The 19527-nt window shown below is 38.2% G+C and overlaps 1 protein-coding gene across 1 annotated transcript in view; it reads left to right on the forward strand.

The window, feature by feature from the left end:
- tbc1d19 (TBC1 domain family, member 19) overlaps positions 1-19527 on the forward strand; it is a 203743-nt gene that overhangs the window by 48608 nt on the left and 135608 nt on the right. The window contains exon 4 of the mRNA XM_039751260.1: positions 7905-7980. Within this exon, the coding sequence (XP_039607194.1) occupies positions 7905-7980 (76 nt within the window). The remainder of the gene's footprint in view (positions 1-7904; positions 7981-19527) is intronic.

The raw sequence follows: 19527 nt of genomic DNA on the forward strand, positions 1-19527 counted from the left end.
AAGATATCAACCTTGGATAAGATTTTTCTCACTCCTCCATGCAGAATTATTTCAACTGTGCAATGTTTGAGGAGTATCTTATGTGCACAGCCCATTTCAAATTCCCAACAACAACTTGAAGGGATACAGATCTGGGCTTTGACTTGACCATTCCAGATCCCTCCATTTCTTTCAACCAACCAGCAAATCTGGTAGATTTAATAGTATGTTTATTGTCACTGTAAAGTTGCAAGGTCCACTTTCGATTGTGCTTCAGTCTTCTGACAGGAGGTCTTGTAATATTTTCAAGCAAGCTCTAATACAATGAAGAATTCATAGTGGATTCTGTGATGGTGAGCTGTCCAGTCCTGATACAGTAAAGTAGCTCCAAACCATAACATTTCTACTACTATGCTTTCCAGTTGATATCAGGATGTTCTGGTCAAATGCTGTCATAGGTGTTCACCAACTATGTCTTCTGATACTATGGTCAAATAACTATTTTTGCCTCATCTGTCCTGTGCACATTGTTCCAGAAGTCCTGGTCTTTCTCTCAGTGTTCATGGGCAAATGCAAGTCTTGCTCTGGTATTCTTCTGAACATCAAATATATTCTCCTGGCTCATTTCCCATGCAGATCTAATATGTACAGCCTCTTTCTAATGGTAGACTCATGCACTTTGACATCAGCAGTGGCAAGAGGTACCTGTAAGTCCTATGAAGAAATTTTGGAGTTCTTCGAGGCTTCTTCCAGCATCTTGCATTCTGCTCCTGGGCTGAATTTGCTAGAATGGCCTAGCTTGGACAAGTTTTACTTGTTTGAAATCATCTGATGTGGTAGTGATAAATGTAGACATATAATTGCTATAGTCACATGAAAAATTAGCAAGTATGTTTATTTAATAGATTACAAAATATTGGAGTAGAGCCGCAGCTTCTTTAGATCAAGGTAATTTGGTTATGTACTTAGTATGTGATGTGATGTGAGATTTTGCAAATGACTTGATAAATATTTTGTATGTATTTATTTGTAACTTAGGCAAAGCAATGTAACATTAGTGTTACCTTATTGATAATAACAGCAATGGTTTGATGGTTTAAGAACCCCAACCCCACCCCCCCATCAGGACTGAGTCTCTTTGAATTTTACGACAGATTTTGGGAGAAGTGCCTAAAACCGGTTTGGCAAGTGTTTCTTTGCTAAAGTCTTTCAACCCCCATAGGAAAGCCAGGCTGCCTAACTGCCAAGCTTTACCTTAACATATGGTTTTGGGGGATGCCAGGTGTGAAGATGTTGTATCTCCCCCATTGGTCTGAAGTATAGCTGTTTGGAACTGGCTTGTATCAAAAGCCTTTAAGTACCATGACATCCTGTTGGCCCTAGGGATTGGACAAAACATCTATAAATTTGCTCACTCCCTCACTCTATCTCTCTCTTACCAAACTGATGCATGAACTGAAAAGGACAACACAATGAAGAGCACAGCTCGGCAGCCATATTCAGACAGGCATGTGGCATTTTCTGAAGAAAGCTGACCACAAATGAACTAGAGACATTTTTAAGTAACTAACAAGTCTGTGTGCCACCTGAAACTACACATCAACATTTATCAGGTTGTATGGTTACCAATCTTCAAATGTACTTTGCATATTGTTATTATTTATGAATATTATCAATAATACATTGTTTAAATTGTAACTTAACTCCTGCTTGTCTTTTACTATACCTAATTGCCTGAGGTTATAGATGTAGAAGGGAAGGTGGGGACTGTATACTATAATACCTTATAAACAGTGGTAGATCTATGAGATTTGAGCTATTCCTACAAAGGCTACATATTAATAATACAAAAGGGGAAAGTAGAGCAATATATTCCTCTACCAAGACAAAACAGTATGTCATCTTGGTACTTCCTATATGACATATACAAGGCCTGGACCACTGGTAGAAGGCTCAGCAGTACACTCAGGACACGTGGGAGAGTGTGTTTCTCTCAACTGGTCCAGGATCTTCTGGGAAACTCTCAACAGAAGCTGAAAGATTAGGTGGTTTGCTCAGGCCAGGTCAGAATGTGGCTATTATAACCCTGGCCACTATAAGTGCAGAAAAAATGATGATAGTAATGAATTTGATTAACTAACAGGTATGGACTAGTTATAGCAATTACTTAAACAAATTTAAAAACTAGATTTTCAGGTTAAGAGTTTACATAACATTGGAACATCTCCTTGTCTGTAAAAAATGTATCTAAAATGACTCTGAAAACTGGTGGAGCTTCACTCCTGAAACATTCAAGTTAGCTTTATTTGTCAGGTTGTATAGAGCAGTTTATAACACAAGGTTAGCCATGGTACTAATCTCTGGGTGCATTCAATAATTTCCAACGGGTTTTTTATGTAAGGTTTGAACCTCACAATAAAAAAAAAAACCCAAAGAGATAGCCCTTATCTCATACATGCATGAAAATAATATGTATAGGATACTTTCACACATATATGAGTTGTTTTTGCATACGTATGAGATTTTCACATACATGCAAAATACCTTTCATGTTTGTACAAGATAAACTTATCTTACGTATGTGAAACCATCTTGTGTGTATGGAAAAATATCCCATATGTACAAGATATTTTCATGTATGTACAGGATATTTTCACGTACATACAAGATAAGGGCTAGCACATAATTTTTTTCATTGTGCGGTTCAGAACTACAATAGTTTTTAGATTTTGGGAATATGATTAAAGTAAAAAATAAGTGAAAAAGTGTACCATATGTAATATTACTTTTGAACTCAAGCCATGTAAATATTATTTTTACTTTTTTTTTCAGAAATGTTAAAGATTGTTGAGTAATTTGGCACGTTTCACAGTAATGAATATCATTTAATTACTGAAAATATTACATTGCAAATTTGATGCAAACATTTTTTGTTTCAAACTCTTTTCGCAAATCCCCTTGGTGACTGTTTTTCAGTACTCGTTCCTATAGTTTACAGTCTCTTTAGCTGTTATTACTTTTCCCCCTTTATGATGTTGTTCAATGGTTTAGATCATCCTCATCTGCCATGTTGTAGTGGCTAAGGAAATAGAAATTAAATATTTAGCAAAACCGAATTAAGCAGAATTAAAGTTATTCCATGTTTATTACCAAGATGTTTTTGTTTCTTTTAGTTTGATCATTACCAAATGAAACTCGTATCTACTGTATATCAGAACATAAAACAAATGAACCAATGAAATTTAGCATACAGGCCATTCAACACTTGTTCTTCAGTGAAATAATGAACTGTTTTATTAATACATAAAATGTCTGAAACATTGTGTGGTATAACCAGTTAATCTGGTAAATTTAAGTAAATTTTGTTAAGTAAGGAAATGTATAGTTATTTAAAAAATTAAAGGTAAAGGTATGCTTTTAAAATTAGGGATTTTTTGACAGTTTAGCTGATTATTTTTTACAATAACAGCTATATATTAGATTATGAGTAGAATGTTTAAATGATTCTACAGTGTAACATTAACCAAATGCTGGTGCTGCATTTGTCATTCTAATGATTCTTTATTTGATATACTTTGAGACTGATTTGTCTATTGGAAATAAAGGTATAGACTGCATGAATAAGAAGGTTTACCAAAAAACTCAAAGGAATATTATTTAGTATCATTTCAGTAAAATTGTGCCGGTACCATGGTTTTTAAGTGAATCAAAAATAGCATTATTTTTATTTTCTGTTTTGCTATACTTTATTACAGTTTTCCTTAATTGCTTGGACACATTTCTTGAAAATAAGCTCCATTTCCCAAAACTCTGTACACAATTTCCTAACTGCACACTCAACTACCCAAACTTCCACGTCAAAGCCAAACTGTCTACTCAAAACCATGTAATCTTATATAAAAGCCAAACTTTCTCTTCTGACATTACACAAATGCCCCCAAAAAACACACACTACAACACAGCCTTACACCATGTGGAGATCAATTCAAAACACTTCTGTAAAAACTTGCTTCTGCAATAAGTAATGTTACTTATGATCACCCCCGCCCACTACCTATTTACATAATGAATTCTATATAAACAACAAATGTAGAAATTTTCTGAAAAATGTTATCCTTTAATGTACAACACAATACATAAGGAATTGGAAACAAAAAGAAAATTCTATTCGGTCACAGCATCTTTCTGGTCATGGTCAGGCTAGAGAATCTCATCGACATTGCATGCGATATGAGCCCTGGCCAGGCAACATGGGAAAAATCCCATTACGTGTCTTATCTATCCCTGGCAAGCCTCAACTGTGATGTCCATGGCCTGGAGGAGGTGAACATGAATGTAGGGGGTCTCAGTCATAAACCTTTCATCACCATGCTTAAAACAATTCCCCTATAGGGTTTAGGAAACGAGAATATGAAAGCAGAAAGATGTTGCTGAATCTGCGGTTGTTGGTGAACCAGTCATGAACCAGAGCAGTCTGGTTTAAACTGACATTGTCCCAAATTACAACAAAGTATGGCTGCTCTGGTTGTGCCGGCTCCCTCTTGTCAAGTTGGTATACATGATCTCAGAAACCACTGAGGAAAGCCAATAGAAGCATGGTGTTGTTTGGACCAAGAATGGCATATCGGTGGTGGATCTGTCGTTGGCTGATGGTGACACACATTGTCACATTTCCCCATTGCTGGTCAGGGACAATTACGATGGCCGCTGGCCATATATATTCCTCCACCTCCTCTTCCTCTTAGTGAGGTTGAAGCCTGTCTTATCAGCAAAGATGAGCTCATGAGGAGTGTGGCATCTTCTGTTTCAAAGATTTTCTACACAAGATGCCACACACTACAGTAAATGACTACTCTGAAACGCTTTTCTAGAGTACACAAAAAGGGACCCATAAATACAGCTTGTTCTACACTATATAGTGCTGTGCAGCACTGTAATACATACTGTAACTACACTAAGATACTTCACGCACTATGAAAATATCATGCCTGTACATATTCCAGGTGTTGGTTTTTAACTCTATCAGAGTTACTTTCGAAATGAACAAAATAGGTCTGTTTCATCGTCAACCTGCTCTTTCGAAAAATGCGGTCAATTGTGGAAATGCATACTGCATCTATCCCGTGGAAGATTTCTTGGTCTTCAATAACCTTCTGTTTTATCTCTTGCAAGTGAATCGTGCTGTTGTCTGTAAACATATTGATCATAGTGCTCTCTTGCTCTTCACTAGGTGGTCATCTCTCAGTTCTGGAAAACAAAATACTGCAAGTATTTGCTTTAAAACCATACATTTTTCTGTAGGAACATGCAGTAAATATGTGAAATGGTGTAGTAATTCAATACAGTTCAGACAGTATAAAGTCTAATAAAGCAAACAGTGACAGTACACGTAGGTGTTGAACATAACAATGTGCAGTACTCCAAAGTTACAGTAGAGAGCAGTATGTAAATGACCTACCTATTTTCCTCTCTGAAGGTTTGTATTATAGGAGCTACAGTGAAGCAGCTCAGGTTTGGTTGCACTCTTTGATCAGCTTCTGCTATGGACATCCCATGCACAAGGACATGGTCAATAAGATGGCTCAAATCTCATTAGAAACCATTGTCTCCTTGTTCTAGCTTGTATTCTTCCTCACTCTCTTCCATCTCCCCTCCTGTGTCTTCTTCCTCTTTCTTCATGTGTTGTTGATCCATTGTTCCAAAATACAGTAAGTGAACTAACCTATGGTCTATCTATCTATCTATCTATCTATCTATCTATCTATCTATCTATCTATCTATCTATCTATCTATCTATCTATCTATCTATCTATCCATTCATCCATCGGCTATGACTGGTAGCGTTTGTACCTGGGGAATTGTGTTCTGAATGTGTTTCAGCTTTGCTGACTTGAGTTAATGATATTGAGGCCAGTTCTTTCTAAATGAGCACAAAGTGAAGCCAATGATACATGAAGGCATTTATGTATAGAGTTTTGTGCAAAAAATGAAATCAGTCTGAATCGTGTGTCAAATGATAGGGGAATAATGTTTATAGATTTGGCAAATGAGTTTGTATTTTGGTAGATGGTGATATGGTTTTTTTAGTTTTAGTAAGTAAGACTGGTAATACAGTAGGTTGAAAGCGATCAAGAAAAACTGTATCCCTAAAGGGAAAATTGTCTTATTGATCCGTATTTCATATTTTAACCAGACAATTATAGCATTAGCAGAAGGATATATATATTTTTTCAGGAAAAAAAATGTAATGAAATAACTTTTGTGTACATCATGTTAAATTAGCTGAAGTAGCTGAAATACCTTGTAAATATTTAGAACTACATATATACATACATACAGATAAATATATATACTGTATATATATATATATATATATATATATATATATATATATATATATATATATATATATGTATATATATATATATATATATATATATATATACTGTATATAGCAAAATCATCGCGTATACCACGTTGTCAGTTCAGCAGTCCAGGTTGTAATATGACCAAGCTGTGCACTGAGATTACTTTTGAGAATGCAACATATAGTTTTGTCCAGGAGGAAAGCAATGTTGCCTCAAATCAATGGCAACCTTTTGTGGGGTGTGTCCCTGAGACTTATTAATTGTTATCGCGAAGCAGAGCCTTACTGGAAATTTGAGGCATTTGAATTGAAATGGGAGATCAGAGAGTATAACGGTGATGCGAGGAATACATTCAGCGTGTGGCGCTCTGCTGTTTTTTTGTGTAGCTGCCTTCACACAGCTTCTCCGCTGTTTTATAAACGAACGACATATAAAGCCATCCTTTTTCCTTGCTTTGCCAAGAAAGCTGCATTTTTATTTAATCCACGGGTTCTCCGCTGTTTTATTGTTCGTTGATTACGATTATTATAGTTCTCTTAATATATCACGTTGTCAGTTCAGCACACTGGTTGTAATATGATGAAGCTGCGGGAGCTCACTCTTGAGAATGCAACGTATAGTTGTCCAGGAGAAAAGCAATCTTGCCTGAAATCAATGGCAACCTTTTGTTGGGTCTGTCTCTGAGACTTCTTACTTCTCATCGCGAAGCAGAGCCTTACTGGAAATTGGAGGCATCTGAGTTGAAATGGGAGATCAGAGGGTATAAAGGGGATGCAAGGAATACACTGAGTGTGGAGAAACTCTAGAGACAGCATGTGTGTTAACTTGTGGATTTTTCTGTGAGTATTTGGTGGCAGCGTGACAAAGTTGCTTCTGAAAGACCGCATTAGCGGCAGTGGGAGTGTGTCTATAAATTTAATTTAAACTTACAGTTTACACCGTGTTTTGTTTCCACAGTAGCTGCACTTATGAATATGCTTGTATGTGTCACTCACTCGCTTCTTATTGTTTCGCTGCCTTCTTAATTATATAATGCATGTTTTCTTCAGCGCTTTTTGGAGCTCTTCCTTGTTTTCTACGTACTGCGCTCACAGTCTTTTCACGCGATTACGTGGGAGGCGTGATGATGTCACACGAAACTCCGCCCCCCCACGACCATCGAGCTGAACTCCATTACAGTATATGGAGAAAAATAGGTTCCAGTTATGACCATTACGCGTAGAATTTCAAAATGAAACCTTCATAACTTTTGTAAGTAAGCTGTAAGGAATGGGCCTGCCAAATTTCAGCCTTCTACCTACACGGGAAGTTGGAGAATTAGTGATGAGTCAGTGAGTGAGTGAGTCAGTGAGGGCTTTGCCTTTTATTAGTATAGATAACCAATTATTCTGTGAAAAAAATTCTTATACTGTTTAACATTACTTTTTAAAAAGAATGAATGTAAAATAAATATTGTAAATGTGCATATTAGGATGCTGTTTTCAGTGTATATGTTTGATTACATTTTGAAAAATACATGTATTTTCTTATTTAACTGTGTATCTTTTTTGTCATCAGGATTCACACTTCAGGGAACCCAATAGCACCTCCTGAGCACATTAAGGAACCCCTCACATACATGAGGAAGGCACAAGTATGTATTTTACTGTTAACTGTGTATGAAATAAATATAGTTGTATTGAACTAAAGCATATTGATCAACTGATCATTTCATACGAATGCAACTATACAAGACTTGTTGTGAATTGAGAGGCCAGCATTATGTGTTATCTGAATGAAAATGTTGATCATGTGACCTGAGTTTTCCCCTTTTCATTTTATTTCCAGAAATATGCATTACAAAAGAACCAGCATTAGAAACACACATTGCTAAAGACCAGAGGTGTCCAACTTCGGTCCTGGTGGGCTGCAGTGGCTGCAGATTTTCACTCTAACCCTTTTCCTAATTAACTCCTTCTCCCTTCATTTTAATAGCCCTGTTTTTAACGATTCAGCCCTCTGAACTGATTTGACTCTTCATTAAATGGCAGCCAAACAGAAATAAGATGTGAAATGAGCCAACAGATGACCAGCTAAATTGGAACATCAAACTCCAGCCAGCTTCACTCCAACCAGTTTCTTAATCAGAAGCCAATTCCTGTTGTTAATTAAAGACTTCTTGAAAATCATGACTTGTTGCTGCTCTCATTCTACAACAGCATACTGTTGATTTTCTGTTTTTTTTAAGACCACCGTAACAATGTTTTGGTGACCTGAGCAGACCCAACATGACCGTGACCTTCACCTTTCCTTATTTTCGGGATAGCTGGTCATGTGGTAGCTTGTTTTGTGCTTCATTAATGTTTCACTGCTCATTAAGGAAAAAGGAACAACTAAGGGGTCTGAGTCATGTCAGTTAAATCTAACCCAAAAGAAGTTAATCAGCAGCAAAAACAGCTCACTAATTAAGAAGATGGTAAGAATGAAAATCTGCAGCCACTGTGGCCCACCAGGACCAGAGTTGGACACCCCTGCTATAGACTAAAGAGAAAAGAAATCATTCCAATAAGAATACAGTCAACTGCATATGTCACATAAACAGCTCACATTATTTGTTAATCTTGAACAACACAAGAAGCACCACCCTTACCCAAAAACTAAGTTTTTATAAAATGTAATTCAAGTGTTGTTGCCATATTATAATGGTTGAATGGTCCCCTCAATTTCTTTTTTGTTTTCTTGTGTATATTTTTGAAAACAATATATTGTCTCGCAAGTTTTGAATCACTTTGTGTTTTTACATAAAGCTCATACAATCATACATTCATTCTCTGTTTTTATAAACTCTTAAAGAGTATTCCAAAAATATGTAAGTAGGATGGCACAATAGCTGAAAGTGTTGCCTCATAGCTCCACAGTCTTTGTTTTAAATACTGGACTGAGTAGTGTCTTCATAGTTTATTTGTGTTCTCCCCATGTCTGCATGGGTTTTCAACTCTGTACTCTGATTTTTCTAGAACAACAAAATTATTTGCATATTTGATTAATTGTTAACTACCCTGTTGTGTGTGAGTAAATGAGGGTGTATGTGTGAATGTGCCCTGTGATGGACTGGTGCCATATCCATGTTTGTACAGCTGATGATGTTTCAGGATGTTTATCTGTCTCTATGACAGTGGATGTATGGAGCTATAGGTACAGAATATTACCAATATCAGATTAGTCACATTAACACCACATAGTAGTGGAAATAAATAAAAAGAAAAAAGAAGTTTTCAGTATGTGAAGAAAAATGACAATTTCTATGCATTTATTTACTTAAAATGTAGCTTAGTCTTTTCAAACATCATAAACATTTATCTATACTAAGGTGTGTCAGAAGTTATGAGTCTATAGCAGGGGTGCCCAAGACGTCGATCGCGATCGACTGGTAGATAGGAAAGGGAGTTCAGGTAGATCGTGTTGCATTCAAAAAATTTTTTTTAAATGTTAGTCTATCATATATCCTCCCTATGGTATTTGCCACTTGATTGACATACAGGGCAGCCAGTCTGAGGTCTCTTCTCTTCTAACACACTGGTCATCCCGTAGGTACGATCAAACGCGCGAGCTACTGCAAAACTTTGGCTGTGATCTAGTTAGCCTTCCAATTTATATCGACTAAAGAAGGGATTTAAAAAACAAATATTTGGGGAGGTTATGGGCTGGAAGTGGAATTGGAAGATGATTTTTTTTCTCACAATGTCACAATCGAAGTGCGTTTGTCTGATCTGTCAATCTATCATTGCTATTCCAAACAAGGAAAATGTGGAAAGGCACTTTCGAACTGTTCATAAAAACTACCAAACTGACTTCCTTCCGAAAAGCGATCTGAGAAAGATAAAGGAGAAGGAACTAAAATCGCAGTTAATTGGACAGCCGTCATTTTTCACTCAGCTGAATTCAAAAGCAAAGACAGGCACACCGAAGCATCTTTCCGGGTGAGTCACTCGATCATTAAGCATAAGAAGTCCTTCCAAGTGCTACCTCCTTGACTGCATTATTTGGCTCTACTTATTTATGCAAGTCAGCCTTTTCCCACATGAAGATTATTAAATCCAAATACTGTAGTGACCATAAATGTATTGAATTGTTATTGTGCCATAAAGGTTATTCAGTTACGCAAGGCACGACAACATATATATATATATATATACAGTGGTGTGAAAAACTATTTGCCCCCTTCCTGATTTCTTATTCTTTTGCATGTTTGTCACACAAAATGTTTCTGATCATCAAACACATTTAACTATTAGTCAAATATAACACAAGTAAACACAAAATGCAGTTTTTAAATGATGGTTTTTATTATTTAGGGAGAAAAAAAATCCAAACCTACATGGCCCTGTGTGAAAAAGTAATTGCCCCCTTGTTAAAAAATAACCTAGCTGTGGTGTATCACACCTGAGTTCAAATTCCGTAGCCACCCCCAGGCCTGATTACTGCCACACCTGTTTCAATCAAGAAATCACTTAAATAGGAGCTGCCTGACACAGAGAAGTAGACCAAAAGCACCTCAAAAGCTAGACATCATGCCAAGATCCAAAGAAATTCAGGAACAAATGAGAACAGAAGTGATTGAGACCTATCAGTCTGGTAAAGGTTATAAAGCCATTTGTAAAGCTTTGGGACTCCAGCGAACCACAGTGAGAGCCATTATCCACAAATGGCAAAAACATGGAACAGTGGTGAACCTTCCCAGGAGTGGCCGGCCGACCAAAATTACCCCAAGAGCGCAGAGACGACTCATCCGAGAGGTCACAAAAGACCCCAGGACAACGTCTAAAGAACTTCAGGCCTCACTTGCCTCAATTAAGGTCAGTGTTCACGACTCCACCATAAGAAAGAGACTGGGCAAAAACGGCCTGCATGGCAGATTTCCAAGACGCAAACCACTGTTAAGCAAAAAGAACATTAAGGCTCATCTCAATTTTGCTAAGAAACATCTCAATGATTGCCGAAACTTCAGTGAAAGTACCTTGTGGACTAATGAGACAAAAGTTGAACTTTTTGGAAGGCAAATGTCTTGTTACATCTGGCGTAAAAGGAACACAGCATTTCAGAAAAAGAACATCATACCAACAGTAAAATATGGTGGTGGTAGTGTGATGGTCTGGGGTTGTTTTGCTGCTTCAGGACCTGGAAGGCTTGCTGTGATAGATGGAACCATGAATTCTACTGTCTACCAAAAATCCTGAAGGAGAATGTCCGGCCATCTGTTCGTCAACTCAAGCTGAAGCGATCTTGGGTGCTGCAACAGGACAATGACCCAAAACACACCAGCAAATCCACCTCTGAATAGCTGAAGAAAAACAAAATGAAGACTTTGGAGTGGCCTAGTCAAAGTCCTGACCTGAATCCAACTGAGATGCTATGGCATGACCTTAAAAAGGCGGTTCATGCTAGAAAACCCTCAAATAAAGCTGAATTACAACAATTCTGCAAAGATGAGTGGGCCAAAATTCCTCCAGAGCTGTAAAAGACTCATTGCAAGTTATCACAAATGCTTGATTGCAGTTATTGCTGCTAAGGGTGGCCCAATCAGTTATTAGGTTCAGGGGCAATTACTTTTCACACAGGGCCATGTAGGTTTGGATTTTTTGTTCTCCCTAAATAATAAAACCATCATTTAAAAACTGCATTTTGTGTTTACTTGTGTTATATTTGACTAATGGTTAAATGTGTTTGATGATCAGAAACATTTTGTGTGACAAACATGCAAAAGAATAAGAAATCAGGAAGGGGGCAAATAGTTTTTCACACCACTGTATATGTGTCACTGTATTGTGTGCCTTTAATTTTCTCTCTCAGTAATACTGGTTTGTATTTCCGTAAAATGCCTGTAATTTTGTCAGACAGTAATACAGTGGAACCAAAGTAATTTCCCCCATAGGATTGTATGTAAATACAATGAATTCGTTCCAGATCGTATGAACTGTATGTAAATATATATATTTTTTAAGATTTTAAGCACAAATATAGTTAATTATACCATTGAATGCACATAGTAATAGTAAACTAAATGTAAAAACATTGAATAACACTAAGAAAACCTTGAACAACAGAGGAAACTAACACTGCAAGAGTTTGCACTATAGCCTTACGACCCGCTCGCTAAAAAACACCTTTTTTAACGAGTTTTAAGAACGGGGGGGAAAAAAGGAACATTTGAACAAATCCGTAATCTAATAAACAACCAAGAAAAGTAACATTGTAACAATGCACGCGTGCGCCTGTGTGTGTGTGTCTGACTCTGTTCCGTGCCTGTGTGCGTGTGTGCGTGCGGGCGTGCGTGTCTGTCTCTGTGGCGGACCTGCGTGCGTGCGTGCGTGTGGGCGCATGCATGTCTGTCCCCCATGCGGGCCTGTCTCTGTGTGTGTGTGTCTCTCGGGCGTGCGTGCGTGCGTGTGTGTCTGTCTCTCGCGGGCCTGCCTGCCTGCGTGTCTGTCTGTCTCTCATGCGCACGCACCTGTGTGTCTCCCTTTCTCTCTCTCTCTGCGCACACAGGGAATGCACAGGAAGAGACTGAACACGTGCCATGTGGCCCTGTGCACGTGCGCTTCACCAGAAGACACACACACATGGACACCTGGACGCACACAGAGGTTTTATTAAAGAGGATGATATATATACTGTGTGTGTGTATATATATATATATATATATATATATATATATATATATATATATATATATATAATTTTTAATGTATGTAGATCATTTCGACCTGGTCATTTTAAAAGTAGCTCACAAGCCAAAAAAGTGTGGGCACCCCTGGTCTATAGCTATAGGGAGCTATTGTACATTTCAAATGTCTTTTTGTTTAATAACAGTAAAGAAGTGGTTCAAATGTGCTAACAGTAAATACAGTACATTGTCTAAGCTATATGATTACTCTTAAGTGGAGCACGTGCTTTTGAAGTAACGTTTAACATGAAATGTTTAACTCATTTTATAATTTTTCATAAATAACGTAAGTTACTTGATGAAGGTATTCGACTGAAAAGACTGACATTGAATATAATATGAATGAATAAATGTTAGCTATTTGCAGTCTGATGAATTGTGAAAGAAATGTTTCTTTTGTATGCTTTGGTTTCATATAACATTAAGTATAGAAGAGTATTCTTCTCATTTAAAACAAGAAAGGTAATTGCAAAATAATAATTACTGCAAAATAACACTATACATTTTTGAATGGCACAAATAAGCTTTGATTAATTTACAATACATTAAAAGAACAAGTAAACCAATAGACAACAGTAACATTAAACATTCTGACCTTTTCACTGAATTCTTTGAGAGGTTAGGTGTAGTTTGTAATTATAGACTTTTTTATTCATGCTACAGAATGTATTCAACATATAATTGCTTTCATTTTCTTTGAGTATTGTCCTTATTTCCAATTAATTAGACTTTCAAGATTTCTTATTTTAATGCCTTCTCTATTTCCTTACTGAATAAGCATGACCCTAACTGAATGTTAATAGTTATTTTCTTTGTTGCTAAACCTCAAATTTATGTATATAAAGTAGATCACATCTCTCTCTAGCTATAACCCTTTTGTTTTCTCTAAAATGTTTTTCACATTTTTAAATGTGGTTATTTCCTTGTAGAGATTCACTTTTATATTCATTATGTGGATCAGAGAAACTAAGTTGGAGTTGCTGATATTTGCAAGGAATGTTTTTCATCCACCAGGATCTGGCAGATGTATTGTATGTTTTCTTTGTTCTGAAGAATATGAGAGGTGTTCAATAATTTATCTACCTGAGTATGAAAGAAAGTAGCAAGCATGCTGAAACCAGTTTGGGCACCTTGTGACATGTCTCAAGGTTACTCATGCACAGTTGTGGCTCAGTGCGAGCCTAACATTCCAAGAGACAGGTTGAGACAAGGTTCAGTGGTAAAATTTCTCACAAATGAAGGGAAAAAGCCAAAGGAGATCCATGAACATATGACTGCAGTTTATGGTGAGTCTGCCCTAACATCCTACAAAGTAAAATTTTGGAACAAGCAGTTTAAGTGGTGTAGAGTGTCCATTGAAGATGACCCTCACACTGGACAGCCTGCGGAAGCAACTTCCACGGAATTGTGCAAGAAAATCGAGGATTTAATCTTGTCAGACAGATGAATTAAGGTTTCTAGAATAGCTGAAGAAATGGGCATCTTGGCAGGTATAGTTTGGAAAATAATTTGTGAAAAGTTGGGCATGTCAAAGTTCAAGTTGGGTTCCAAGAATGTTGACACCATGTCAGAATCTCACGAGGCTCCAGTGCTGTCAGAAGAACTTGGATATACTCTGTGAAGGCCAAGGGCCTCATGTATAGGGTGGTCCAGATCGAATTATGCAATTTTTATTACGCTATAACTTATTAAGTTTATTACATAGAAAATTCACAAAAAATTCTTTTTGTTGCCGATGGCAGCTAAATCAGTGAATTAATTCAATGTAAGTCCATTTTTGTTTATTACAAGATATTTCGAACAATTCTTTTGACTTGTATTGTTTTCCTGCAAAAGTTGCATAATTAGATCTGGACCACCCTGTATAACGTCCTGCGTAGAATTCATACTAAAACATGGCATACGGACAAAAGTTCAAAAGTGCATGCACACAAAAAAATTCAGATGCACAAAACAGTGCATAAGGTATCTTCCATGTACTTCCGCTACATAAATCCTAGTCAATGTGAAATGTAACACACGTGCACGCGCCTGCCACCCCACTCTGACTCATCCCAGAATTACGCCTCTTTAAATATGCAAATCAATATAAATAGCCCTTTACGTTCAGGGTTTTGTGAAAAGACAATGGCAAAAGCACAGGGTAAAAAGAATTTTAGAAAATGCGAAGTGGAGGCAAGGAAAAACATACTGTTTGTTGGCTGAAGCAGTGGTATAATAAACAAAAGCAAGTTGATAAAGTGATACAGAGTGGCAGAGAAACTTCAAGTTCAGAAAGTCGCACAGAAAAAGTGAGTCGTAGCCCACCATCTGTGTGTCATATGGAAGTGTATTAGGGTACAGAAAAAAGAAACAAAATAGGGACACAGTGCAGAAAAAAAGGTTTATTTTGCCATTTAAACAGAATATCTTAAACTTCATCTTAAAATAAATGTTTAAATTAGTACTTTCTCAAATCCCATAGTAACTAAAGTAGCACATTAAATGCTTCATATTCTGTTACATTACATTCATGATATTACAGCTCCCTCAACATTTTAGAATACTTACTGTAGATGTATGCTTGATTAAATTTTCATGAGGAAATGCATGAAAGCATGTATTAAGACCATGGAGCGGCTGCTGCTTCACCACCTGAGGCCACAGGTCCGCACGCTTTCGACCCTATAAAGTTTGCATACTTCTTCCTCTTTCTTCATGTGTTGTTGATCCATTGTTCCAAAATACAGTAAGTGAACTAACCTATGGCCCTTTTATCTATCTATCTATCTATCTATCTATCTATCTATCTATCTATCTATCTATCTATCTATCTATCTATCTATCTATCTATCTATCTAACACTAGAATTACCAGAACCAACGAAAAAACTTTGAATCTGGCCCACCTTAAATCCCTTCACACCTCCCCTCCAGCATCTTTTATGTTATAAATGTGTCGATAAGCTGCAAGCAGCCAGCCCTGGAAAATGTACCATTTAGAGTAGTGAGCTGCTCTTATTGTTAATATTGTACAATAAAAACATACATTTGATTTGTGTCTGTAACAGCCAGTGTAAATTTATAGTACTTGTAAAAATGAGCGTTTTTTGCATTTTTACTCTCTCAGTCACGATCACGATACAACACCATAGAAACACCATCATTTTATGACCCTTATAGTACATTTTGGGTGCATTGGGTGTTTCTTTTGTACTCCAAGACATGCAGAGGAAAGAATAGTACAGAGAAATCAGTTCCGCACTATATGCAATCATCAGATTCAAATGTTAACAGTTCCCACACACCCACGGACCGTCCTTTTTACGTTTATGACATATGTACCTGTTGCAATGTACACACTTCTCTCTGTACTGTGGTCACTATTACACTGAAGGAGCTGGAAAGCAGCGGTCTTGGAACAGAAGCTTGTCAATGTTGCATCCTCTTTTGCTTAATACATTGCCTTTTCTTGCAAGAAGGGATGATGAAGCTCCTCTGCAATGTGAGCCATGAACACTCTTCTTTTCTCAGTGGCCCCCGTGCATGCCTTGCACATGTGCGTTGATTGGTGTCAAGTCAAGCGTGTTATTATGCAAGCAACCGGCCACCTGCGTGCTTCTGCTCGCACTGAATAAGCTCATGCCTTCTGGTACATGATTTCAACGCAGCACCGGGCAAGAAAGAAGCAGATGTGGAGCCGACCCGGACACAGACAGGCGAACATGTGGTTCTTCACCACCACACGTTTTATTTACACAACTATTTACAATAAATGGTCACTAAGACCCAGTCCAAAAGTGCACAAACCCCAACACACAATCCTGGCCACACAAATGCCTCTTCTCGGGCCGCCTCCACACCTCTCTCGTGCCTTGTCCTTCTTCCACCCGACTCCAGCCTTGAATGAAGGGAGACGGCCCCTTTTATATTCTCCCGGATGAGCTCCAGGTGATTCCCGGCACTCCTTCGTTTGACCACGCCCCAGCGTGCCCGGCTGTTCTCCTGGCAGCTCTCCGGATGTCCTCTTAAATCTTCCCCTCAACACTTCCTGGTGTGGCGGAAGTGCTGAGGTAACAGGCCCCCAAGGCATTGGGACGCCTCCTGGCGGTGACCACGGGCCCCTACAGGGTGGGGCTTCCATGCCCTCAACCCGTGGCCCCCAAAGCAACCAGGATGGCGGTCCCCATGTTCCAGGGTGGGCACAGACCCACATCCGGCCCATCACGGCGTCCCGGCCGGGTCGTTGCCCCTGGCATCCCTGACACAGACAAATATATGTGACATTTTGAAGAAATCATTTTATGACCTGAATAGTACCAATTCGAAAACATCGTCACACTAATGCAATATTATTTGAAAACGAACAGCGTCAGATTAGCTGTAAATGTATGGTACTTCTAAAAGTTAGGATTTTTTTTTAGTTTTATTCTCTCAGTCATGTTCACGCTCTCACTCGCCCCCCCCTTCTGATCTGACTCTAACAGCGCCAGTATAAATTCACACCTGATCTGATGCTGTTTGTTTTGAAAAAAATTTCTGATTTAACAATGTAATTACATAGATTGTTATAGACACAAAACACACATCAAATTATTTCCCCTTACAATTCTGGGCAGCTCACTCCCAGATAATCAATCAAGGCAGGAAATGGGAGAAGTTCTAGCCCGTTCTGAGTTGTGAGTGGGTGGGGGTAATGGTATAGTAGGCTGCTTGCAGCTTCTCGACACATTTAGAACACAAAAGATGCTGACAGAGAGGTGCAAAGGGATTTAAGGTGGGCTGGATTTACGAGTTTTTTCATTGGCTCTGGTAATTCTAGTGTTAAACATGGGGGCACGGTGGTGCAGTGGTAGCGATGAGCTGGCGCACCGTCCAGGGATTGTTCTAAACTCCCTCGTCCAGGGATTGTTCTTACCTCCCCCATCCAGGGATTGTTCCTGCACCCCGCAACATGCTTGCTAGGATGTGTGCGACCCTTGATGAAATAATTTATTGCAGCAGTACTGTCTCTGTCTACCCCTAATTCCCGTCCTCCTATTTTCATTCTCCACATAACCAATTCCCACACAATAAGCTCTGTAATAAATAGCACACCAGCTGTAAACTTAGAACAGTGATTCTTCAAAACTTTTGAGGAACATTGAAAAATCTTCATAATACATGCTTAATTATAACATCCATCTATCCATCCAGGGTCATGCCAGTCCCAGCAAACATACAGCGCGAGGCAGGAACAATCCCTGTATAGGGTGCCAGCTCATCACTACCACTGTGTCCCCACATGTTTAATTATTAACAGTATACATTATTTAAATGAAGTTAACAATTTATCTGTATAATGTAATCTACAGTACATACTTTAATGCATTTCATCTTAAAAATGATATCAAGTATAAATCCTTGTATTTTAACAGCTCCAAGTGGATGGCGCTTGGAAATCTAAATCGACTTAAATGCCAGTGTTCATCATCTGTAAATACACACTTTATTGTACTTATATAGTATAATGAGATTCAATATGCAAATCCTCCATAAACTTGTCTTCCTATAAAATGATAAAATAGCAATAATCTATACTAATAAAAGGCAAAGCTCTCACTGACTCACTGACTGACTCACTGACTCATCACTAATTCTCCAACTTCCCGTGTAGGTAGAAGGCTGAAATTTGGCAGGCTCATTCCTTACAGCTTCTTTACAAAAGTTGGGCAGGTTTCATTTCGAAATTCTACGCATAATGCTCATAACTAGAAGCTATTTTTCTCCATTTACTGTAATGGAGTTGAGCTCGAAAGCCGTGGGGGGCGGAGTTTCGTGTGACATCATCACGCCTCTCACGTAATCACGCATTATGTAGAAAACCAGAAAGAGCTACAAAAAGCGCTGAAGAAAGCATGCATTATATAATTAAGATGGCAGCGAAACATTAGAAGCGAGCGAGTGACATATAAAACCATATTCAGCGGCTCACGTGAACTGACGCAGTGCGCAGACAAAAAGCACCAGTTCCAAAGAGTGCTGAACAAAAACCGAATTACACTGCTACGCTCAAATAGACAAACCACACGCCGTGGCGCAATAGTAGAGCCTTCGCCTGTAGCGCCGATGTCCGAGGTTCGATTCCCGAGATGGGATACACAAAGTATATACGCGCGCTTCTCGATTCATTTTAGCCTCGCATTCCCTTGGTTTGAGACGTATGAAAACATATGCGGTTAACGCAGAAAGACAGATCACCAATTGAAGCTTCATGAATAATGGATACTTTATTTGCGATCAATTTTTGTTTTGCTAAAGCCATACTCAGTGTATTCATTAGATGAATGTAAAAAAGTAAGAGCGAGGGGAGGGTAACTTACTGAGGCTCACAGACAAAACCACAATAGCACGCGGGCTTGATGTACTGTAGTGCGCATCAACTCGATCTGAATTGCGAGATCACATTTGAAAAAATATTTCTTTTCAAGTTCTATTTAGTCCATATGTGTCAAACTCA

The sequence above is a fragment of the Polypterus senegalus genome, chromosome 4 (genome assembly GCF_016835505.1).
Source record: "Polypterus senegalus isolate Bchr_013 chromosome 4, ASM1683550v1, whole genome shotgun sequence".
NCBI lineage: Eukaryota > Metazoa > Chordata > Cladistia > Polypteriformes > Polypteridae > Polypterus > Polypterus senegalus.